Source organism: Anoplopoma fimbria, chromosome 2, assembly GCF_027596085.1.
Source record: "Anoplopoma fimbria isolate UVic2021 breed Golden Eagle Sablefish chromosome 2, Afim_UVic_2022, whole genome shotgun sequence".
NCBI classification, from domain to species: Eukaryota; Metazoa; Chordata; class Actinopteri; order Perciformes; family Anoplopomatidae; genus Anoplopoma; species Anoplopoma fimbria.
In genome coordinates, this window is record NC_072450.1 from 19,319,497 (window position 1) to 19,345,407 (window position 25,911).

Below are 25,911 nucleotides of genomic sequence, written 5' to 3' on the forward strand. Positions count from 1 at the left end.
TTCTTATGACTTTGTGCAATTACTTGGATTCAACTCATCCAATTATTAAAGCATTAACACATTCTCATCTTTGGAGCAACTAAGGCATTCTCTCACTGAGTGGTTTTTAGATATGGGAAGCTTTGCTGCGTCTATCATGAATGTGAGTTTTCTTTACAGATTACAACTTAAATCCTGAGGATCTTATCTTATACACTGTAATTCAAACCCTAGAGACATGACTGGCTTTCTTTAGCTCTCTTTTTTTCTTTAAACTCTCTCTGTTGTGGAGATCAAACAATGACCTTCCCCTCTCACTGGACGGGACTGTCAACACAAAGCTATTGAGGAAATTCTTCTCTGTTCTTCTTTCAGTTAAACAGTAGTGAGTCCTGCCAATCACCGCTTTTAAATGGACTCAGCATTATAATGAAAGTGATTTTAACTATCCATCCAGATAGTTTTGGTGGGACTGGTGGGGTGTGATTTGCTAAGGATCTTCAAAACGTAACAACAATGTCTCTTTGCACATAGAATCCCAATAGAACCATTTAAATCTCTTAATTCGACATTTTGTTGTGAACAGTGCGTCTGCTTATGTACTAGGGAAAAGTATCTCTCAATGACATTTTCTGCAGCAACATGGAGTGCGTGGATTTTTACGAGTAACTAAGCTTTCATACTTATAAAGAGACGTTGCTGTTGCGTTTATGCACATGTAACACGATGCCATTTGGTGTTTTGTATGATGACATTCAACATGTCAGTTTTGTGTTTTGGAGTGAACTGTCCCTTCAAAGATGTGTGATTGATGTGTGCAAGACATGTCAGTATAATATATAACATCCAGTATGAAGTTCATGGACCATTTATTTAAATGAAACTGTTAGAGGACAGGGTAAATCAGTACCTTTCTATAATTTAAGCAGCCTTTACATCATTGTAGTGATGGAAGAGAGCTGGTTAAATAGAAGTGTTTTTTCTTGATATCCTGATAGGTCTTTGTTAAGTTGTACTCACATGCTACATGAAATGATCTCTACAATATGGGCTGCCAGTTTCAAGAATACTGCTGGATATTTTGGTGTAACCCTGATTCACATAAGTAGATAGAAATTCACACATCCTTCCTCTTTTCATAAGTTAACTTTTTAGACTTGCAGCTGGACGGTCAGTGTTTTTTTAAATATTTTATTGAGGTGGTTCTTGGAGAATGCTTGTTGTTCATCAGTACTTTACTTTACACTAATTCACTTAATACATGACTGATTGTTGCTTAGTGTACAGAGTCTGATACTGTTTGCCATAGAACATAACTCTGAAAAGCAAGCACATTTCTCAGTTGAGAATTGTTCAGGTCACAAGACCATCTCTCTTAACTTGAACCCCAAAGCTTAACTGATGCTATCATCCACTGAGTAAGAATGCTTCTTTACATAAGAAAATGTACTTTCACTTGACCTCAATGACACGTCCATCCTGATGTTCAGTTATATATGTAACTTAAGTGCCCGGCTGTAGTATTTGTAACTTGTATTGCAGCACAGCTGGAAGTCGGTCTCAAATTCTATTAAACCTGTGACAGGTTGGTCTGTTTTTGTGTTACAGAAATGACAGAAAAGAGATGTCTGTTGTGTTGCTGTTTTGGTCTTTTTTTTCTTGATAGACATGTTTGTCCCTGTGTGCTGATGAGAATATGAGAGGCTGTCTCGTAGTTTGCCCTGCTGTCTGCCTGTTTAAGATACTGTTGATCACTTGCATGACGACACTGATGCATCTCTGATTTATAATCCTAGGATTACAGCCTCTGACTTTGCTTCGACACTTGTTGCTGTAGGTAATACTTTACACTTTCACTGGGTTTGCTCAATGCAGGTGGCATCTCTTTATTGACTCTCATTTAGGTTTTCAGTTTTCTAATAAGTGCCCTGCAGCCACAGTGCAATCTAACATAATCTCACATAATAACCAGATCATCTAATAGAAGGTATTTCATTATCTAATGTTGTCATCATGTACATGACGGTTCCCTTTTTCAGATCACTTACCAGTTATCTTAATTCATTCACTGACTTCTTTGTCAAGCGTAGTAATGCAAAGGTGAGCACTGGAAGCCAGAGAGCAGTCTAAAGTGAGTTTCCAATCGTTTGTTTTTCTAAGCTATTAAACTTTGTGCTTCAGCAAGTCTGAATAACATTATGGGTCATTAGGTAAAGATCACCTTTATGGTCAAAAGAAACCAATGGCGACTGCTGGGAAGACCTCGGTGGAAAAGTTTATAAAGAGAGGTTTAGCAAAAATAATGATTGAGCAGATTTTTGAATACGTGATGACAATGCAGGTCTTCCTCCCACGTCTGTATTTTCTTGCAATGTCTTCAGAATATTTGCAACAGTTGTTTATGGAAAAACACACTGGCTCTGTTCGTTTTGGCTGATTTCTTAAAAAAATGTTGAACATCCTATTTAAGGACAAAAATCAAGTCTTATCTTAATATTTAACCTACTTGAAGCTGATAAACATTGACAAATATGCTCATAGTAGAGAAAATAAGCAACAACACAGGTGATGTACAAATGATCATTATTTTTGTCGGCTCGGTTGAAATCTTGACTTTGTGACAGAAGCAAACAGGAATACATCTTATCTACTTAACGTCCTTAGAAAAGTCAAAGACTGTGTGTCAGAGGTCAGCTCTGTGACACAAACTCTAGCACCCCTGCTGCAACTCAGATGGATTTAAGCCTGTTTTCCACATGCCTGCCTCTGCAGCTGTGCATGCTCATATCTAGGTTACACAGAAGGGTTTTTCCTCTTTTCCACCAAGTGAAAAATATGCCGGGATCACTCCGAAAAAAAGCTGAAGTAGCTTAAAAACAAGATAAAAAAAGATTCCAGGAATTGGTTCCACCTGGTCAATTGAACTATATAGTGGCAGCACGGCGAGCTTTGTGGTAGAGTATGGGGGTAATTATATAGGTACAGCTATGTGCACCAACCTTGGTGGTTTCTTTTACATAGAGACATACTGAGGCTGCCAGAGCCTTAAACTGCTATCCAGAGTCAGCTAGTTATGTAAAGAAAATACATCCAGACTGTGATATACATCAATCTTTTAGTTTCAGCTGAGAGGTTCTGCCTTTCCATTATGTTTGTCCTGCAATACAAGGTTGTTTGTTTGTGTGTACACCTCTCATGTACAGCTCGTAGTGTCTTGTGAATGCTTTCATGCAGACTGAATTATTGAGTATCAAAAGCTTTGATTCCCTTCGACCAGGATATTTCTGCAACTCCCACAATGCTTTGTTTAACATACCAGCTCAAGTCTCTTTTTGTCTGTAGTGGACACAACGGGTCTTTCTGCAGATATTGAAACAATGGCATGTATCAGTGTGTGGGCTCCTGCCTGCCAGTGAGTTGTGACGTCTGGAAAGAGTTGAGAATTTGCAGCAGTTTTCACCCCTCTTTTCTCCGTTGCTTCTTGGCTGACTGTAAGCTCAGCTGTGGTTCTTAGAAACCTTGAAGTCAGGTTGCTGATCAGCAGAAAATGAGGACCAGGTCAGCCAGAAAAGCAAAGTAGGAAGAGAGAGAAGAAGACTTTATCAGACTCTGTTTATGGACACTTGTGTCTGCTACTGCATAATTCAGGATAAACAAAGATCTCCAACTGAACCCAGCCGCAGGTTAATAAAAGTTATGACGTCATAAAACTCTTTCATGAAACTGTGCAGTGCTCTCATAGTCTGAACATACAGTGCCAGGTGCTGAGGGAGCACATATTTGAGTGTAGTCTTTGTTGAATGAAAAACAAGCTCTTGGCATCAGGTCCAGGTGTTTCTGCCCCTCTCCTCTGCTTTCTTTCACCCTCTGAAAACATTCTTTAATATTTCGAATGCAGCCGCAGCTCTGATGGATAGGGAACATATTACTACATTCCTGCAGGTAGTTAAGAGAAATGTGTATCGGACGATCCGTCATATTTGACACGGCCAATGACGTGTGGACTCTCATTTGAAAGATATTCTACTTGCAAGTCTAGTCTCTTTCATACACACACATACACGCACACGCACGCACGCACACACACACACAGCTGATAAGAGACTTACTTTTTAACCACGTCTCCCTCTCAAGGACGTATTGAACACAAAGGGCTCTTTTATTCCAGCCTAGATAGTCTAAAGGAGACCCATTCATTTCTTGAATATGCTCTTGTTGCTGAGAAACACATGCGTCATAGATATGCCTCTCATGTAATCAATTAGTACTTCCCATGTATTAACATGACGAAACCAGGAAAAAAATCCTGCCATTACGTCATTAAGATGAAGGCAATGAATATCCTAATGCAGTCTGGCTTTTGGGATTTGTTATTATGTCATGGCCAAAGACTGACTCATGGATGCCTCATCTCTGTGGTTTGAGTTTGAAGTAATGGCAGTAACTGCTACATGTATAGGGATAAAGGGTAAGAGACAACTTGTAACTTCTCAGAGGCTAAATCTCTTGTTTGACAAAGTAGTAGAGAAGAAGTAGTCAAGCTACAGTCTAATAGCCTGTAGTCCTTTTTTCTGTCCTGGTTGTTCAGTAACATTTTCAATGCAGATCATCAACAATGAGGTAAAACAACCACCCTGTTATATGTACGTAAATCTGCTCCGATAAATAGTTTTATGAGCATTTAGCAGCCAAAGAGTCAGATATTTCCCTCAGGAGTTGGTGGGGACCGAATTTATATTTGAAAACAAAATCATCAGTAGGTCACAAACATTTACCACCATTAATTGTCAAGGTTGTCATTAAGACACTGAAGCAATTGAAGCGGTTGACTTCCCACTTTTTACCGTTGGCTCTGACGTCTCAAGAGAAAATTTGTCTTGAATCTGGTTGAATGCACTTTAAAGGTACTCTAGGGCTTTCTTAGAAGTGGTTGTTTACAGCCTGTGATTTTGTGTAGCGAGATGGTATCAGACCTCAGGAAGTCAGTTAGCTAACGCCTTGGTGTTTACACTGCAAAGTCCGTCTTGGGCCTCTGTGAGCCATTTCTGTGATTGTAGCTTTCTCAGTCCCCCCCCAAAAAAAATAAAAGGATGAATTCTTACAAATAAACATTGCCTAATATAACTAAGTGTGTAGAGTGGACACAATTTAAAACAATTTCATTTCTTAAGCTCCTGGCAGCTGATTGTAGTTTTTCTCTACTCTTTCCTTTAAGGTGTAACAAATTGAAGCTTTATGTTTTCAATCAAATGAGAATATTGAATTTCACTTCCAAAAACATCCCAAATTTTTCCAGCAGGTTGTAATCAGAAATAATATTTTACATAACTGCCAGTGTGTCTGAACTTTATGTAAGCAGAATATTTCCATTTGGTTTATTTTGGAGTAATATGACATTTCTGTCTCAATTTCCCTTCCAGAATGATTTCTTTTGTTTTATTATGCAATCATGGATACATTATTTAGCCATTTTTTTCCCATTTGACAAACCAAAGAGGTTTTTTTCACAGGACAAACTGATGGCAATCGGTATTGTTTCTCCTAAATGTGACTGTGGCTCTTAGATTAATAGAAGTGTTGTTATTGTATATATGAAACATTATATATACATATTATATATATGGAACAAATGTCATGTTGCTTGTTGAGTAGCTCTCCATCTCCGTCACCTACACACTTGACACACTGGTTAATGTATGTCTGTACACATTTATGTTTAATTACTGAAGTACTGTCTGCATCACAGATTATATAGGGTCCTACTGCTCTTGTCATATTCAGTTTTCTGTAAAAATGCACTTTGAGTGTATTATTTTTCATGGAGAGTAGTAAACAGGACAGGACAACATAGTTCTTTGATGAAAATAATGATGCATGGCCCGTCCTCTTAGCACAATCCACAGCTTCAGGAAATAGCTGACAGCAGGAATGCTCCCTCTCTCTCCTCATCTGTCTCTATAGGACTCAACCCAACTACTGGTTGGCTGGCTTCTTCATACAACAACTTCCTGTAAACAAGCCATGCTGCCAAACACCCTCCCATCCTCCACCTCTAATCTCTAGGGATCTCCATTTGACCTCTTTATGCACCAGAACATTCCCTTTGAGCCTTTTTTGAAAAGTGTATTTCAGGGGCAATGGTCAACTATTTGAACTAACTGCTGGTCTAATTTGAGATTAAGTCCAGGAAATGTTTATTATAAGGAAGATGTCTTAACTGTTTTTCCTGCTGTTCTTGGACTTTTCTTCGTGTTAAATAAAGCATGTTAAATACAACGGATCCACAGTCCATAAGTTAAAACAACGAGCATGTGTGAAAGCATGCTTTAAGCAGTTCCCAGCAATAGTGTTTAGCACTATCAACATATTTCCATTCACCTCCATTATATCGAGGTAGAAGCAAAAAATCCTCGAGCAAATAAAACCTTAACTATCTGCACGGCTAGATATTAAATCTAGACCAATAAATCGTCCGGGCTAATATATCGATCAAGATATTAGCTTATATGTCTGCGTACATGTCGATCGATGTGTAAGAAGAAATCACATTACAGAAATGCCAAAGATATGACTGCGGTAATTTATTACATAGTTTGTCCATCAGAGAGTACGGACAAGTTTATTTACTTCGTATTTCTTAAGTGCCACAGTTAGTAAGTATTGTGGACACGTGTTTGTTTATGTTGTCACTTTATGAAAAAACAAAGACTATCGGGCAATATTGGTATCTGATGTTATGAACTCTTAAATATCAGTATCAGCCTCCATATTTCAGTATGGTCAGGCTGTACTTAATATCAATGGAATTTGTTAATTGACCCTTTAATGAGACTATTACCAGTCTCGGATATCCGCAGCTGCTTTTAGACTGTATAAAAAGAGTTAATTATCTGCAGCCACCTGGAGGCAGCAGATCGGCAGCTTCTGAAATTGAATGAAACATGAATTGCAGTGCCAGACAAACTGGGATCCATGGAGGTGACCTTGATTAAGTCATGCACAACAAACATCAGGGAGCTGCAGTATAACTACTAAACCTTAATGTCTCTGCACACATCCAACTGGTCACTGGTGACTAAACTTTTCTACAAGATAAATGCCATTAATCACCTGGCTGCTACCCAGAGAATCCTTTAATTCTCTCCAAATGTCCTATATGGCTACGATCCAAATCTTGTTTAAATATTGTCAGCTGAGCCGTTTCAGTGGCAGCGATGTAGTTCTGTGTTCTCTGATGTGAAAATAGACGTGTTTTAAGTGGAGCAGAAGCTTTGCCTGAAGAATGAGAGTTTCTCTGGCAACACATTGTCTACATGCTGTGTTGGTTATAACACTTTGTGAAAATTCGCCTGCAATGTTAACACTGGAGATTGAACATGGCATCTGTGGTGAAGTGGAGAGCTCTGCAGGATTTTTTATAAGCTTGCTTTATGAAGAAAGTTGTCAAGCTCAACAACTACCTTCTTCCCCACTCTCGTGTTAATTTGTGATTGAGAAAAAGGTCAACTATAGGGTTAAGAGTGTTAAAAGTTGTGTCAAGTCAAGCTAATATCAGTTATAGGGTAATAGTGATCGAGGCCATGATTCATATAAAAATCTGATTGTTATTGTTAGAACCTGTGTTTATAGTTTCATGCCAAAGCTAAGCAGCTGTGGTCTTACAGGAATGTTGGCCATTTTGTGTTCAATGTGGCACTAGATTTAATTCCATATGCTCATGACAGGATTGGATCATTTTATGTCTCTACTAAGTCCATTTCCATTAAATATTTTAGTAATAGTCTTAATTTCTAATAACACCCAAACGACCTTAGAGGTGTTTTAGTTAACAGTACGAGTTCATGTTTATTTACTTATTGAATGCTGCAGCTGTTTTAATGTCTCACATCCTTGTGTTTGTCCATCAGGTGAGTGGGCGGTTTGCAGACAAACATGACTGCCAACAAGGGTTCGAAGGCCGTGCCGCGAGCAGGAGGGGGTAAAGCTCCCCGGGACGTCCCCGACAGGTCAGTGACATCTGGGACATCAGGGGTGGGCTGGTTAATTTGCACGTTGATGTCACATGGTTTCAGAGCATCCTGACTGAAGGAGAAACAAGAGCTCTACTCAAAATCAGTTCATTCATTTTCAACCACATCTATCTCATCGATGATCAATCTGTAGTAGTTTTCTCTTTTTTTCGCTCGTGGGAAAGAATGGCTGATGATAGTCTTTCATGAGAAGTCTACCAAAGCTTTGGCAAGTACGATCCTGTATCCTGGACAAGGGCCCCGTCCAACTCTGTACTGTGAGTAGTGAGCTGAAGCTTGTGTTAGCATGTTGAGAGCTGACAGTGTCCTGCTGGGAGAGAAAAACAAACTTTGGGAATGATATGTGATATGGAGACTATTCGTTCCTACAATTTATCATCCTGTCCATTTTCTTTAACCACAAAACGTGTTCTTAGGAACAGGCAGACTGTTCTCATCTCACATACAGTAGTTACACATGATCATTGTACTTCACAGCGGTGAAATGTAGTCTGTGTTCACACTGTCGCAGCACCTTGTGACAGTCTGATGGCTGAATTTGAGTAAGACAATTGCTAGAAAAGGTGCTGTTTATCCAAATTCTAATATATAATGAGGCTACTATTTGACTGGCAGGTTTTTTTATTCTTATCAAATATTTTGTCCTGATGAGGGAGTGGAAACACACAGCAATGTTTTACACTTCGCAAAACATAACTGGAAGTGGCAATTTGCACAAATGTTAATCATAATGTAAATATTAGGATTTAGATAAAATGCCATTCATTTGCTGGTAAATGTGCACGTTCACCACTATTCCCCAGGTAAACATGGAGAATGAAAATGTGTGGAAAACAATAATCACTCTAGCACAAATCTCTCTCATCCTGCTGACTGCATTACTCTAATATGATAACTGTGCATTTAACCTCAGCCTCTTTTGATAAATGTAATTGTCATAGTAGTAAAGCCTTATTAACAGCTTGCTGTCCTCATGGGCTCATGTTACCCTAGATTCTTACAGATCACAAAGATGCTTTGCAGCTCCTGTGTTTTAACAAAGGAAGATAAATGAGTGGTTAGTGCTAAACAATGCATTCCCCTTAACTATAAGATCAACCAGGGAGGAGTTTCAAGGACAAGGACAAGGACATCTATTACAAACTGTTTAGCCTCAAGTGGCACACATGGCAATATGCAGTAACATGGTGGAGAAAATACATACAAAACAAAACGAAAAAAACGAGGGTGTGATCTTCTTTGATGGAATAATTTAAATTAATTCCCTGCACCTAAAAGATTGAGGTAACTATAAAAGGAACCCAGAAAGGGCCTTTAGTAAAACAAAACATGCTGACAAGGCAGTGAGAGAGACTCGTGCTACTGTGATTGGTGTTCTATACACCCAGAAATGAACAGTTACTGAATTTATACTATTTACTGATATGCAAGCAAATAAAACCCCCAAAACTCTTGATTTAAATGTGTTAGAGTTTTATCTGTGATAATGCATAAGTGAGCACTGATGGACTAAAAAGTTAACATTTGTTGAACTACAATGGTAGAAATGCTATTTGTGTGAGCAGTCCGCTCCTCCATCCTGGTCAGTAACAGGAAGTGGCCTGTGGTTAGCATGCCCTGCAAGCCTGAGTGAAAGCCAGAGGCCAGGTTGTGACTGGCATCTCTTTGTACTGTACTGTATGTGTGGCTGGACTTTTTTTTCACAAGCGTGATCCAGACCACCAGAACCACTAGAAGTCCCCAAGCCCTAAATAGACAATAGGTCTTCATATTTCCATGTACTTTACAGCATGAGGAATAATCCTATGAGACCATAATATTTTTAAATCTGTATTATTTGGTGACTTTACTTTTGAGGTTGATTTAAATCTGCGCAATTTAAACAAATAAACGATACCATATTCAAGTACAGTGATAGAAATTACACAAAAACGAAATAATATATTACAAAAGAAACATGCAATTTACTATATTTGAGAAACGTCACCAAGTCATCGTATATTATCGGTCTACAAGTTTCAAAGTCACTTAAAGTCACTATATACTCAATATAAATATATTTTCTGCTACATTATCTGTTTTATTGCTTGTTTACTCTCACATTGGTGAAAACATGTTTTGAGCTTGGAGACAGCGATGAATCCTCCCGTTGTTTCACCCTTAGAGGCCATCAAACCAAAGAGCAAAAATGTTAATTGCTGTCATTAACTCAATACGTTGTACTGTTACTGGCATTAGAGTAGTATTACTGAGTGTTTGGTCTGGTTGCTACTAAAACATTCCCATTGATACTTAGCTTCAGAAACTCCGCTCCTTCTCTGGCCAAACTTCTTGGCAGAAGTTGAGTTTGGAGTTTTAGCAGCTAACAAGTCCGATGTTAATGTGCCAGACATTTTCTCATAGCTCCTTGCTGAAGCACTGCAACATGTCTTATGTTTGACAGCGGATTAATATCAGAGTACTCAAAAAGTATTTTCTACATAGGGTCTGTTTGCTTTATTGTTGGTTTCAATTTTATAAGTCTGATAGACATTATGCCTGCTGAAGCTCAATTTGGTTTATTTTACATGTATAATTTGAGTAAGGTTGTCATCAGAGATGTTTGAAAACAAACCTAAATTCCAAGAATACAGTATTTTCTCAGGAAAAACTGCTCATGAGACAAACACGGCAGGTTTAATGAAGAGAAAAGCCTTTTGTTTAAGCCTCCACGTTTAGGAGATGAGCAGTCTAAAAACACACAGACATAGTTTATAACACATTATAATGTTATTGTGATCGGATATTTCTTATCTTTAATTAAGTTAATAATAATAAATGTGATTGGAGGCAGGCACACAGTTGTTGTTTTTATAGGAGAAGTTATTTTCAGTGAGATATTAGTTCAGTATCCAAAGTATCACGTGTTAAATATCAATTTATTTGACTTCAGAATACTACAAACCGGCAGTAAAAGTTTAAAGACATGAGTCGTCGTCTCAAAATCTCGCAATTTCAGGGGAAGTCAGATAAGATTCATTCGTCATGCTTGCAGCTTGCCGGTTCCTAGCTGTTGTAAAAAGTCTCCCTTCCCTGGAGGCGGAGGAATGAAACCAGGGAAGGGCAGGTAGGTGAGAAGGGAGATCTGTCCTAACCTGCATTGTTGGATCACAGTCCGCAGCCCTCAGCTTCCTCCTCCCATAAGGCTTGTTATTCTAACCATGGCTGTGACATCAGATCTCCCAACGCTTCACTTTCGCAAGACTTAGCCAGCTTCCAAGTCGTGACAAGGTTCCTGAAAGATTATGAGTAGTAAGGTGTCATGGACGGGGAAACTTTCTCTCTTTGGCAATCTTAAGGAAAGTAGCAGCCTGAGAAAGCATGTGTGTGTGTGTGTGGTACAGTCAGCAGTGAGCGTGGGACAACTGTAGCACCGAGTATCACTGTAGAAAAAGGCTGCGCGGATTAGAGAGGAGTAGTGAGACTTTCACAGGTAAGGTCGCTGTAATAAATCTGGCTTGACACACTGGTTTATTTTTTTTATTTTTTTTATTATGTGGAAAAATCCAAATTGGCATTTTAATGTAGCCTGTATTTCCTTTGGCCTTTATTTCATTCTCATGCTGCCAAAGACAGAATACTTTCCTGTGTTTTTTCTTAATAAGTGGCTCAAGTTTTCCTTTTTGTCTTTGATCTTTTAAAAGTAATTCAGATTTTTTTGCTGATTCCTGACAGTTTTCCTCATCTGTTCACCACCGAGTTTCTGGTACTTTTCATGCTGCAGGGTTGAGTGGCTTTGTTTTTTGTTTTATTATCTTTTTATCATTTCAATGTTTACAATGTTTGATTACGCCTTTCTCTGTTTCTTTACAGGTGCCAGTCTACATCACCGTGTCCTGTACTCGCTGCCAGTCAGGGGCAGAGCCAGCAGCCTGTCCTTAGCGACGGTGAAAGCTCTGGGAAGCAGAGCAGGTACGTCAGGACTGACGGCAGGTTCCTCGTACGTGCTGGCTGGAAAAGCAAGGCCGCTACCTTGTACAGCGGTGCATCTCTCTCTGGTGACACCGACTTCCAAGGCCGCCTCACCAAGTCAAAGAGCATCAGCTGCCTGGATAACAGGCTCTCCATCTACAAGCCTCAGGCTCAAACCAAGGAAAGTCAAGGCGTCCAGGAGCAACAAGGGGAACCCTCTCCGGGAGATGGACTAAACGGCAGGCCCCTGAGTTGGAGCACACTCTCACTGGGACCTTCCTCTAACCAAAGCCACAAGCGCACTCTCTCTCTCACCCGCTCGGGAGCAGGTGCTCCCCCCATCACAATCCGCAAAAAGATCACAGAATGGGAGTGCCGAAAGGTGGCTCTGCCTAGGATGAGCTTGTGTCTAGATAAAAGAGGAGGAGAGCGTGTAGGGGGCAGTGAGGGCTGCCCCAGCCTGCTCTCTTCTCCCTGTAGCGAGAAAACGTTTGACTTTAAGGGCGTTCGCAGGATGAGCACAGCTTTCTCAGAATGCTCCTACACAGAGGAAGAGGAAGGGGTCTCCGACAAAGACGGCCTAGGCCGCTTCCAGAAAAGGATAGGGAAGACAGAGTCCTCATTTGTACGTTCCCTGTCTGCTCGGAAAGAGACGTCAGCGGTTCTCAACAGGATACAAAAGATAGAGCAAGCCCTGAAGGAGAATCCCAGCCCATCCCCTCCACGATATCTGAGTAATTGCTATGCTCCCGACAAGACAAGACAAAAGTCTTTTGTGATAGGCGACGACTTGGACAGTACTTGCACCAGTAAGCGCAGCAGCATTTGCTCAGTGGCCACAGAACCAGATGCCGTTTTGGTGCCTGATAAGCTCTCTAAACTCAGACAAAGGTTTAGTGTGAGCTCTGTCAGGTCCGAGAGCCCAGAACCACCGGGCCCACAGACCTCTGTCGGCACACCAGTGAACCCCTTACCTAAACCAAAACGCACTTTTGAGTACGACGCCAAACGGGACCAGAAGGGCGTGTCGCCGGCCAATGGACTACCTCCAAACAGAGACCCTGAGTCTCCCCCGCCGCTGCCCTTGACCCCTGCACCCAGCGTGACCCGAATGGTAAAGACAGAGGGGAGTACCCCGGTGAGACCACAGGACAGGTGAGAATATCAGTGTGCTTAAATCTAAAGACGGATTATCTGTGAAACTCGATGTAAAATTCAATGTATTATTATATGTATCCTTACTGGGTGTGAAGAATTTGTTAGATACCTTATCTTGACAGAATTTGGATCACAGGCCAAATGTTTCTTTTGTTGGTGTTGTAAATCACTGATTAGTCTGTCTGATTGTGGTGTTAGAGTGATCGACTCTGATATCTTTTTTTAGTAAGGATTTGAAGTGGAGATCAGTTGTTATGTTTCCCAGAAGACCACTGAATAATAAAGATTGTTTTGTTCTGTTATAGCATTGATTTCTCAACTCAATTTCCTAATTTAATCAGACTGAATATAGGTTTATTATGAGGTAAAAGCCTACAGGAAATCATAAAAGCAGCTCATAAACTAACTGATTTATTGTACAGGCTATTTGAAATATCGGATTCGTTTTGGTCCATAAAAAGATTTGGCAATTTAAACACACTCCTAGCAAATCCACACTATATTCTTAGTCAAAAATATGTTTACTCGTAATCTGACTGTTACTGAATATACTCTATGAATTACCTATAGAAACCAGAGAAACACTGGATTATTGTGCCTATTTGATCCTTGAATATTAAGTGATCTTGATTCCTGTAGTTGTTCTTAACTTAAAGCTCTCAGGCTCAGCTGACTCAGTTTGAGGGTGGGGCATTTCCAGATTGCCCCTTTTGTGAAATGAGGATGAAATCCTGAAATGTTCGTCCCTTGGACTCTGTGTTTAACATTCCTGTGGCTCTAGCAATTTCAGACCAAGCTTAAAAGCCACACGCTGTTGATGGCGCGACGTGACCATACTGTAGATCCCTGCACTAATGTAGCAAAGACGATATGTGACGTGAACCTTATACTGTGCAGAGAACTCTCAGCAATAGTAAGATATCTGCATGTTTACTTGTGACTTATCAGGAAGTTCCTTGTGATTGGAGGCACATATCGATTCCTGGTATTTCTGATTTTGTGTGTTTTTATAATCAGAGATTCATTACTTAATTTTTTTTTAAGGGATAAGACAAAGCTGTTGACTTTTGCTGCTTCTAGTTGGCAAGTGGACTAAGAAATTAAACTGGCCGTCTAGGCTATTTTTAATGCCATCTGGACTTCTTCTGTTTACTCTAATCTGTCTCCACTTTCTTAACATCTTTCCCCATCATGGTCTGTTTTGACTTCCTTCATTTCTTCCCAGAGAGTCGTGTGAGTCGGAGGATGCTACGAGTAGTCTGCCGTCTTCATATCCGTCCTCACCTACAGAGAATGGAACACTAACCACAGGCACACGGAGTCGACCCAATTCCAAAAGCACTTTAGAGGAGAATGCCTATGAGGACATAGTAGGTAAGCTTTAAAAACAGAAGAAGGGACCTTTATGTCACTTGGATCTCTTGCTGGTTTTCTGTCTGAACTGGGTCACTCTTGGATATAGATTAGAGCTGAAATGATGAATTGATTAGTCAACCAACAGAAAATGTATTTATTTATAACAACTTGTTTTGTTAATCAATTAATGGTATAAGTCACCACTTTTATGTAAAATGACTCTTTCTGGTTTTGGCTTCTGGAATGTGAACTTTTGCTGGTTTTCTTAGTGTTGTATGATAGAAAACTGAATATGTTTGCGTTTTGAACACTTGGTTGGACAACTTGGCATTCGAATATATCAACTTGGGCTTTGGGAAATTATTTTAATTATCAAGAAAATAATCGTCAGATTAATTGATGATGAAAAAAACAAGTTGGTTGCAGCCCTTTTACAGTTTAATGCAACTCATACCTACAAAATCGTGTGATTTGAGACAAATGTTATATGCAGTGAGGGATCACAAAAATGACATGCATAGATTAAAAAGTATTGAAAGAAAAGAAAATATGTGGTAGTTTGTGTTTAGAACCTTCAAAGAGTAAATGCATACATTATATGGTTTTAAAATGCAACAGTGGCCTAAAGAGAGAGTAGTCAGATGGTTTAGTGAAAGCGATAGTCCCATGCTACATGGCCTGATGTAATAAGATTTTAGGGTAGCTCCTCCTCCTTCATCTGCCTCTTGTAGACACTCAGCCGGAGCATAGGATTATTGTATAACGTGTGGTTGTATTGGTTGTATTTTAATGTAAAGATTGTCTGGTTATGTACATGTTTCCAACGAGAATCCAGTTGTTGTATTTTGAGTTTCGGTAGGATGACGATCTACGAGTGGTCCACACCTGTCGTAGTAGTCATGTGCAATTAGGCTGCTATTATCCAAGCATAAGAATTTCACTAATGGATTGCATATTTACCTAGTTATAATCACTTTGCTTCAAAATTCCAATTTACATGTCATTAGATAATTCTGTTGACATTATCCTGTTTGACTTGACTACAATATCAGAGTTGAATATGCTAATTTACTTTTCTCATGAATGCACGCTCATTTGCGCACAGGTGGCATTCATCATTTTTACGCTGGTCATTTACAGTTATCTAAAGTAAGGTGCATTTGCTGAATCTAACGTAGCACCCTCATACAAAGCCCCAATACAAGATTTTTTTTTTAAAATAAATAGTTATCAGTAATAGTCACAATTGTGCAGCAGTAGGACAAAACTCACGGTAGAGAAAATCTATAATTTTGTTGCTAAGTTTTGTTAGTAGTGCATCATCCTCTCACACTCTCACAACCTTGCAAGCGACACGTTGTGTATCTCACTGTACACAATAACCACTGAGATAATGTGTGTATAAAGTGCTGTAGGAGCCAAATTCCTTTCCACTAGCAAAGAACCCCAAGCCTTCTGCCCATTCAAATTGCCACTTCCCGCAGTGCATACTTAATTAGGTGGAAATGTGTGTCAGTGTGAGTAAAGTCTCATGATGAAGCTTGGATTTCAGATTCAACGACAAGTTTCACACTATTTTGCAGTATTTTTTCATGATAAATGCTCAGTGACCAAATAAGGGCTTTAAATGCAAGTATTACCATGTTAAATGGTATTTCTACAAGTAGCCACATTTATTTAAAACCTTTTTTTAAGCTAAGGATGTGCAGTAGTCTCGGTGAGTATAAGGGCATGACTGCTTTTCATGTGAATTCTAACAAAGTCCCCTATTGTTCATCCAGCACTGCAAGTTTTCAGTTTTCAGTTTGGTGACGCAACTTTTGCTAATCTCTTTATGATCATGACAAAGACATTGTCTCTCAGTATGTTTTGAAATTGCTCCAGCTGTTTCCAACAAAGCGTTCAAGCTGGTGTCGTAATTGAGGAGAACTGGGGTTTCCACTAACACTGCTCAGTGGTTTTTAGGTCAGATGATCCATGTGAGAAGCAGCCACAGCTGTAAATGAGCCATGGTTCTGTCCCTCTATGCCCCTATTTTAACTAGAATTTCATGAAGTCCCCCACACATTTTTCCCATGACATCTTGGAGCCACTTTGATAGGACATTCACTCACACCTATTGGGTTTTTGGTCACCTGTGCCTACTGCCAGATGTTTACCTTAGGAGTGCAAGTCATTGCAAGAGTGCAACACATGCTACAGTGTTACTACAATTGAATGATGGATTGAGATATTAGGGGACTGTTTTAAGTGCTTTTGACTAGTGGAGTTGATAAATGGAGTGCCAATGAGTGATCTGTTTGCAGGCAGATGAATCACACCCTGTGCTAACACTGTGATTCAGCTGTCTGTCTCATAGAGTCACGCTCTTGTTCAAAGTTTCATCGTTCTGTTACCTTCGCTGACGTAGTTTGCCCAAGTGGTGTCTGCGCTCACTCTTGTGAATAAGTCTGGGAAACTGTCTGGTAGATGTTGTGAGAGATTCAGATTTGATTTAGTTTACACCTAGACAGTTACAGACTCACTTGGACCTATGATTTTGTTATTCTTTGGTGTAGAACATGTCATGTGCATTCTCCTACGTACTTTCTCCAGTGTGGTCACAAGCAGACTCTCTTCATGATTGATGTAATGTATGGTTTGTGGTGCCAATTGTTTTTACAAAACTAACTGTATGCACATTTCTGTTTACGGCTCAATGATTGAGCGCCGGTGCTACTTTACTGTAACTTGTACACTTTATAGGGTAAGCTGATACTGATGTTGTTGGTATAGTTTGTCCTGTGCCTCGCCCTGCCCAGAGAGTCCATTGTGTACACAGAAATGTACAATCACAGTGTGCAGCCGAGGTGTGTCCACTCCCTGCATAATACTGTGTGTCTGGGGTTGTGCTACAGAGAGATCTGGATGTTTGCAATCCGAGGAGTAGATTAGTACCCTCCAGTACATAAGCAGCTATGCAGACATATCATTTTCCCAGCAGGCTCTCATTACAGTATTGCTTCAGTTTAATGGAGTTGCAGCACAACGTGGGGTCACACTAAGCCCTCTTACTCTGCTCCTCAGCTTTAACGATGCACAGAAAATCACTCAAGTACGCTAATTTACTGTGTGAGACATCATACTGCTCCTAGGATCCCTAGCAGTGTGCATTGTCTGCGTATGTGTGTATGGGTGTGTGTATTTACCCCAGACAGGTTCAATAATTAACCTTGAAATAGATAACTGAACAAAGCTCTGCCTGTAGGTTAACTTAGATATTTAAAAAACACACACTCATTATATGAGATGCTCAGGTTTTCCACTAATGTACTCAGGAAGAAGAAACCCAGCTAGCAAATAGATCGTTTTGTTCTTTCCCTTTCTTTTGACAGATAACACTGCTTTTCTTTCTTTTCAATGTTCCCCTCATGCATTGCGACGCCATCTGGCTCTGTTTTTATTCTTCGCTGTGGTTTCTTCACTTTCTCACAACCTTTTTCAGACCCTGCCAAAAAAGCTATTCTCAGAGCACATGTCTGAATAGACATGGACTGTGGTGTTACACAAGTTTTCTCTTTATTGAAGTTGGCCCTCTGCCAGGTGACATCAGTGAGAGCTGTGCAGCCCTCTGTAATGTTCCTTTTCTTTCCGTTTCTGCTATCATTTATTCACTGAAGTACATCTACAGAGCAGTAGCAAAGTCTGTGCTTATTGTAACTTCTTGAGGTACAGTGATGCATATTTTTAATGTTGAGTCCTTAAAATCCATTAACGTTTGAGACCCTACTCAGAATATTAACTGTGGTCTTTAAACCTGATTTTTAATTCCACAATATCTTTAAACACATGGCATGAGGTTAAAGATGTTTTTGTTTTCCATATTCTGGATATTTTACAATTATATTAACAGTATTTCACAAGAGAGAAAATGTTTTTGCAACAATTATATTCTAATCAAATGTTTGAACATTAATACACAACTCTTCTGAGTGTAAGTCTAAGAAGAAGAATAACTCCCACAGCAGACAGTTGGGATGCCTGGACAGTGACTCACCAGCAGTGTTGTGTCCAGAAGTTTCAGCTGGACCCACTGGGGCCTGTGGGGCCCAGTGCCAACAGCAACTGTTTTGAAAAAAGGGAGTTCACTTGAGACAGCTGGGAGTGACCTTTGACTTACCTTTCATGACTCCTCTCTTCTCAGACCAACTATAGGGAGGCGCTCTTGTGCCCCCTGACACCTTTTACTGCCCCCTGTTCACCCTTTTTGACCCCACAGCCCTGTCTGTCTTCTGTCCAACACACCCTCTGTCTATGGGCAGTATCTGGTTTTACTGCTGACATTAGAGTTGAGCTACACTGAATACTTACTTCATCCCCACAGAGAAGGAGAACCCATATGAGGATGTTGACCTGAAGCGGAAGAGTTTGGGTCGGAAGTCATGTCTGTCGGAGAGCAACAGATCCTGGGCCACCATGGATAGGAAGCTCAACTCTCCACCTCAGGTAAGTCATAAGCCTGTTGGGATCAACAGCACTGATGTCTTTTCCTGTAGTAAACATAATACAGATGTTTTCCAGTGGTAATGTGAATCCCCCTCCCTATGTGACAGTGCCTGGACAAGATCTTTTAAAGAATCTCACACCTCATTTATGGCACTACAGGAACAGTTTGATATGTTTATACCGGGTGATTCTCCACAGAAAGGCCCATCTGCACATTTTGCTTCCTCACTTAAAAGCAAAAGTACTTGTCTCACTACAGAAAGGAGAGACACCCACTGATACTGGTGGTAATAACAATTGCGGTTTATACTATATTTTAATACCCCAGAAAATACTCCTTGAGCAGCTACTTTGTCAGGAATAAAACAGAAGAACAAATGCTGTATCTGTTGACAGTGCAGCCAAACAAACAAATTGTTATGATAATGAATCAGTCAATAATTTGTTTTTTTCCATCATACCATGAGACACTGCAATCTTATTTCATGCTGCACATGACAGAAAAAGTTGACCACACAACAGCAGGGCTCATCAAGGTTTGTTACTTTTCTGCGGAGGTTGAGGTGTGTAGCCTGTCATCTGCAGCTCTTCTTCTAAAAGCTCTTTATGGCAGCTCCTTCTTGTTCCATTGCTTCCTGCTATATTTAAAATTAATCAGCTTAAAGTGACCGTGTCTTGTTTTGGGGCACATTTTTGAAGAGTTGCTGCTATCAGCGCTAACCTCCAAGACAAATGCAGTGCATTTCCTGTGACTGTTTCACAACAAAAGCCACCCTGTGCTCCCTTGGTTGAACGCTTTTAATGCTTTTAATGCTTTTAATGCTTGGTTTGCTTTGGCAGTCGCTTAATACAGCTCTGAGAAAGAGAGTGATTCATCATTTCCTGTAAATCCTTTGTGTTCTAGGAGATAATTTGAATCAGGCGCGTGGATGGTGGACCCTGCCACTAAAACATACAACTATTGGATGTTAAACCTTAATAATTAGCCTCCAAAAATGGGGGTTTAATTTCACTAACATCTTAAAAGGACAATTCATCCCAAGATTAAAAAAAACCAACATATTTTTGGAGATATCAGCTATAGAGTCGTCTGACCTCGCTCGAATATAATGGGACTAAATGACAATCAACTTCTGGTGCTCAAAGGAAAAGAATAGCAAAATCATGTATTTTTGATTTTGGGGTGAACTATCCATTTAAGGATTCGAACTTAATGGAAACTATCTTAAATTATTGCACTGGTGTAACTATTCAGTAAAATTGTACACATGAATAAATAAATGAATGACTGAATGATATATACCAACCCTTGCTTTTTCTTTCCTCTCTGACTAGTTGCCTTCCAAACCCAGTAGCCAGTCTCTTCGCCTCCCTGGTCCGAGTGACCGGAAGAGCCACCGCATGTCACAGTTGTCCAAACGCTACAGCCATGATGAAATGCTGCTTCTCTCACAGCGGGGTGTATCTGCGTCACCTTGTGGCCTGCTGATGGATGATAGCCTCAGTAGCACTAGTGATACCCTGGCCTCACACAGGCACTGGAGGATCCCCAAGGTACACACTACGAGATCCTACACAAACACCTTCACTAAGTCCCTCCAGAGCTCTGACCGTTTTCCCTTCCCTTTCCTGCTTCACAGACCAACTCAGGTTTCTGTAGGGACCAAGTCAGAGCAGCTCTGGATCACTTGCAATTGCTCTGTTTTGAAAAGACTTTTATAGAATATAGTGCCTCTATGTGCGTTATTACTGCTTGGGTTTCCCTTGTGGTACTTTTTCTCAAGAACTGGCATTAAAGATTTTCAGTAACCCTTAAAGCACAGTAAAGTATTACTATTGGCCAGGAACACCCCCCTACTTCTTCTATACTTAGGATCAAAAGAAACAAAACTTCAGATACTCCAACAGAGAATTTCCTCTTTCCTCTGTTTACAGCTGGTCCAGAGGATCAACTCCATTTACTGCACTAAACGTGGGAAGAAGAGGCTGAAGAAGCTGTCCATGTCCAATGTTGAGACTGCTTCTCTGAGAGGTAAGGGCTCTCTTTATTCCCTTTATCCACTGGCCAGATAAGTGAGTAAATATTTGCGTCTCACCCACCCACATAGAGTTCTTGCTGTGTCCCTCTCGTGACATAAACACATGTTTGTGAAATTGCCCTCTGACCCGTAGAAAACCTTCTTGTCTGTCTCATGTCTGCCTCCAGATGACAACAGTGAGAGTGAGAGTGACTCCGATGACAGGTTCAAAGGTGAGTGACCACAGCATTCATTTGCAATGGTTAGGTGCTACACTTCTGTTACCTCAGAACCTTTTCTCAAGCAATTTTTTTCAGTAGTTTTGGCAACAGCTTCCCTGTTTTATATTTAACAAGTGACCGGACAAACCACAGAATTGTGACTAAAACAGTTTCCATATGCATGGATTACCAGAAAGCCAAAAAACATTTATCATATGTCTACTTTCAATGACAGGAATCTTTCAGTAAAAGGGAATTACACCCAGAAGTACAACATTTAATTTCCTGACATCCTGGCTAACACTCTGGTTAATACCCTGTGAGCCCTAGATTTACATTCTGAACTGTAAATTGAATGTATTGATGTTCGCTTCCCTCTTCAGCTCACACCCAGAGGTTGTTGAAACTGCAGTCCATCCTTCGACGGGCCCCCAGCTACCGCACGCTGGAGCTGCAGCTCATTGAGTGGCAGGAGAGAGAACTCTTTGAGTACTTTGTGGTTGTTTCCCTGAAAAAGAAACCCGGCAAAAACTCCTACTCCCCAGAGGTCACCTACCAGTTCCCAAAGGTAAAAGCCTGGCAGTCCTTTACGCCAGGGACTGGTATTAGAAAATGTTGCTGTTGTTAGTTAGTCTGTTCAGGTGACTGTGGAGGGAGGAGAAAACAAATTGAACAGATTATTAGCTTAGAATCTATGGAATGGTCTGGGAAAGGGTTAGCCCTCTAGCTAAATAAAATTGATTTGAAATTATACAACATTGTCTTTACGATTGGAGAAGATGATGGAGATGAACTGTGGATTTTCACAAGCAAATGTAATCCAGTTTAGTCATATTTAGACATTTAGTCTCGAAGATGTCATTTAGAAATAACGTGTTAGAACAAGAGTTGATTACGTACCAGGGTTTTCCCATTTTGAGCTTTTAGTCACGACAGAAGTGTGAATGCTGAAAATGATGACGATTTACAGTACCAGTCAAAAATTTGGACACACCTTCTCATTCAACTACTTTGAAGAATCTAAAATATAAAACATATTCTGGTTTGTTGAGCATTTGTTTGTTTACCACATAATTCCATATGTGTTCCTTCATAGTTTGGATGTCTTCAATATTAATCTACAATGTAGAAAAAAATAAATAAATAAATAAAGAAAAACCATTGAATGAGAAGGTGTGTCCAAACTTTTGACTGGTACTGTATATTTTGCATTATTTACAATTGACATTGACCTAGGCAATTTTTTTGTTTAAATTGAAGTTATAAAACAATATTTCGGTGAGCTTTTCACACACAATTATGCAAGTTGTTGACAATTTAAAGCTGTACTGGCAATTAAGATTTATAACATACAGGCTCGGGAGTCTTGAGTACATAACTAGTTATACATAACTGGGGTCTGTGGCAGGGACGTGTTTTTAATTATTCAAAGGTACATTTTAAAGTTATTTAAGATTTGGTTCAGCAGAGGTGTCCCTTGGGAGAAGTACATCTCTGCCAGCCAGGCGATACGCTCACACTGATACGCTCACTCTATGGAGATCTTAAATATGGAGTACACAGTTATCTGAAGGAGAATGAGCTAACTGAAACTCCTGTCCTCCCTCTCCTCTCCTCTCTCTCCTCTCCTCTCGTCTCACAGCTAGAGAGACCCACCAAGCAGATGAGGGAGGCTGAACAGAGACTTAAAGCCATTCCTCAGTTCTGTTTTCCAGATGCAAAGGACTGGGGTCCTGTGTCTGAGTACACCAGGTATGGATGAATTATTCTTTACTAACTGGTCAATTAAAGGGGTACTTAGTACCGCTATGTAGAATTGCACCTAATTGCATAAAGTTGTGGGGCTTCTGAGAGACCGATGGAATTCAAAATCAAAGCAGCAGAGGCAGAGATATCCTGACTTTTATCCTCAGTAATTAATCAAATAACTCTGGATTTCTCCAACATTTCCTATAAAGCAACTCTGTGGCGTCTTTCGTACAATTGTCGTCATGTCTTTGTGTCAATTCGCATGTGTTTACATGTGTCTTTTGCTTCAGTGAGACCTTCTCCTTCATGTTAACTGGAGAGGATGGCAGCAGGAGGTTCGGATACTGCAGACGCCTGCTGGTAAGCCACCGACCCCCCTCATCCTCTGCTCCCTGTTCACACCCTGCTGAGCCCTGTTTGTTGTGACACACCTTTTTTATGTGAACACGTGAAACAATGGTCCTGTGTGGCGAATAATGTGATACATGACCATCTACGGGAGATAGAACATATAAAGCAAGAAGAAGGCAACCAAAAAAGAGAAAAAAGAAAAACTGTGCTCATGACAGAACTGGTTAAAAAAAGGTATAATACTACAAAAATGCCATAAAGTGGTTTAATATTAAAAATGTAAATCTGTTATTACGTATGTTTTTCTTAAAATGAACAAAAAGAAATACAGTAGCTGCATACTATTTAAATATTACTATTCTAAGTATAACTGATAACATTCAGTCATAGTCATAAAGTGCATAAAAATATAATAATTTATGATAAAAGGATTGACTCATTGAATTTAATGAGAGTTTCTCAGGAGAGGCGAATCAAAGAGAAAACCATGAAAAATCCTAACTTTGTCATTGTGGAGCATTTCTTTCTTCATAATGAGGCTGCAGAGCGCTTTGATGTTTTTCTTCCCATGTAACTTGCGGGTAGAGGGGTATGATTCTGTGAATGTGGTGGTGATTTTGTTTGCCTTTTGGTATTTCTGAGTATATGTTTGCAGCACGACAGCGTATATGTTTTCTTTACTTCACTGGGAGTGTCTTTACCTCTATGTGCTGGATGACAGCCAGATGTTTTGTGAATAGTTTGACCAGACAAAAATGTTTTTAAACTGGATCTACTCTCTTGATCTGAGATTCATCTTGATGGAATCAGATTTTAATGAAGCTAGAGGAAGAGGTGAGCTGCTCTCCTACAGTAACTTTGTTTCTTCCCTGCTGTCTGACCAGCCGTTGGCAGCGAGCGAGCATTCCTGAGGACTTGAATCAAGCTCCACATAGTTGATTTAATCATCCATTTGGAAAAGCGGAGGAGAAACGAAGAGAAAATTGTATACCTAATATGGACAAGTGGATTGGCGGTTGTAGAGTGCTTGTGCTCATTTGTGTCTGTGTGTTTGAGTGTCTGGGGTTTCGAAGCACATAATGGTCTGTGAGTGTACAGAGGAAGGTAGATACAATCAGCAGGAGCAGATAAACCACCTGTGTTTAGGAAGTTGGTATCCACATAAAAGACTCTTACCTCAGATCACAGCCTAGATGTAAAGGCTTCAGCTTCACTATTTAAACAACTTATCTACATATGATATTATCTTAGTCTACAGGTCATGGTTACATTATCATGGTCTGACACTTTATTCATTGAAAGAAAAAACCACACATTTGATAAAAAACATAACCTTTTCTGACTTTTTTGCCCAAGTTCTTTTAGCAATCTTTAACATTTTACCCATAATGTCTTGTGTTGCTCTGGATGAGTTTTCTAAAGCCAGAAAAGTAACCCTTAAACCCTTAATCTGTCTCTTAAGTCTTACAAGTGGACTGCCCATTTAAATGTGTTTGTAGTCAGTTCACAGACTGTCTGTGATTGTTTCTCTTCATCGAGTCTATTATCACCAGTGTTCAATGACTCTATTGCCTTCTCTTACAGCCGACTGGGAAAGGATCTCGCCTTCCAGAGGTGTACTGTGTCATCAGCAGACTGGGCTGTTTTGACTTGTTCTCCACGGTGAGTTCATCCTATCCTGTGCATGTGACACACAACACACACACACACACACACACACACACACACACACACACACACACACACACACACACACACACACACACACACACACACACACACACACACACAAACACTTACTGCAGACAGACAGCTAAAAACGTTGGCTGTGTGTGGTGTTGTAGCTGTGGTTAACCCATCTCACAGCTGAAATAAATGACTTTCAGCAGACCTTCTGCTGAGCGCCTGTTCATTGGTAAACCTTATTCCAGTCTTTTTTTTTTTTTTACTTCCTGATTTCCCAGAGTAATTGTTTCCTCCACTTTTGTCTCAGTGGTGCTAACACAGAGCAGAGCTGTCACTCTGTTTGGCTTTTCCAGGCTTATCTGATTACTTATTAATTTAAAGTGATTAGGTCCAGACTGTTGAAACAAAGTGGCGGCTGTATAACATAAGAATAAAATACCATGGTATATTTCAAAGACAGAGTGCAAATATGTTCTGTTTTCATTGTTTGACAATAATCCTACCCAGGCTGTGATTAAAGGCCATACGACGGCTTGGCAAACATGAGAAATCTGAAATATGTATTTAGTTCTTGAGTTAAGCAGATAATTTCAGCATTTCATTTGTGACAAATTCAAATGTTTACCAGCAACAGAATATGTCTAGTTTTGCATCATGTGATTTTTTTAGGGCATTCAACAGATACAAGAGTGGAAGAGAATTTTGTTCATTTTGTGAACAGTGCAGCAGTAAATCTGAGACGGAAGTAAAAGGAATCTAAGTGTTTTCATGGTAAATAGGAAAGGAGACCAGTGTTTGATATCAGAGGGAGGTGTGTGATAGATGTGATATCGTATGACCTTGATAAGACCTTGATTCTTTACAGACAGAAGGCAACTTGGACCAAAACAGGCAGACAGGCACACCAGGTGGAAATTAACAATCACA

At 40.0% G+C, this 25,911-nt stretch overlaps 1 protein-coding gene across 2 annotated transcripts in view; it reads left to right on the top strand.

Moving 5' to 3' along the window:
* The window catches only part of dennd2b (DENN domain containing 2B), a 42,693-nt gene that overhangs the window by 5,246 nt on the left and 11,536 nt on the right, over positions 1-25,911 (top strand). For both annotated transcript variants that reach the window (XM_054611843.1, XM_054611842.1), the window contains exons 2-12: positions 7,887-7,985; positions 11,862-13,115; positions 14,344-14,492; positions 18,838-18,959; positions 20,295-20,513; positions 20,895-20,991; positions 21,166-21,210; positions 21,582-21,766; positions 22,841-22,950; positions 23,238-23,307; positions 24,883-24,960. In XM_054611843.1, the coding sequence (XP_054467818.1) occupies positions 7,912-7,985; positions 11,862-13,115; positions 14,344-14,492; positions 18,838-18,959; positions 20,295-20,513; positions 20,895-20,991; positions 21,166-21,210; positions 21,582-21,766; positions 22,841-22,950; positions 23,238-23,307; positions 24,883-24,960 (2,403 nt within the window). In that variant the 5' untranslated portion in view covers positions 7,887-7,911. The remainder of the gene's footprint in view (positions 1-7,886; positions 7,986-11,861; positions 13,116-14,343; positions 14,493-18,837; positions 18,960-20,294; positions 20,514-20,894; positions 20,992-21,165; positions 21,211-21,581; positions 21,767-22,840; positions 22,951-23,237; positions 23,308-24,882; positions 24,961-25,911) is intronic.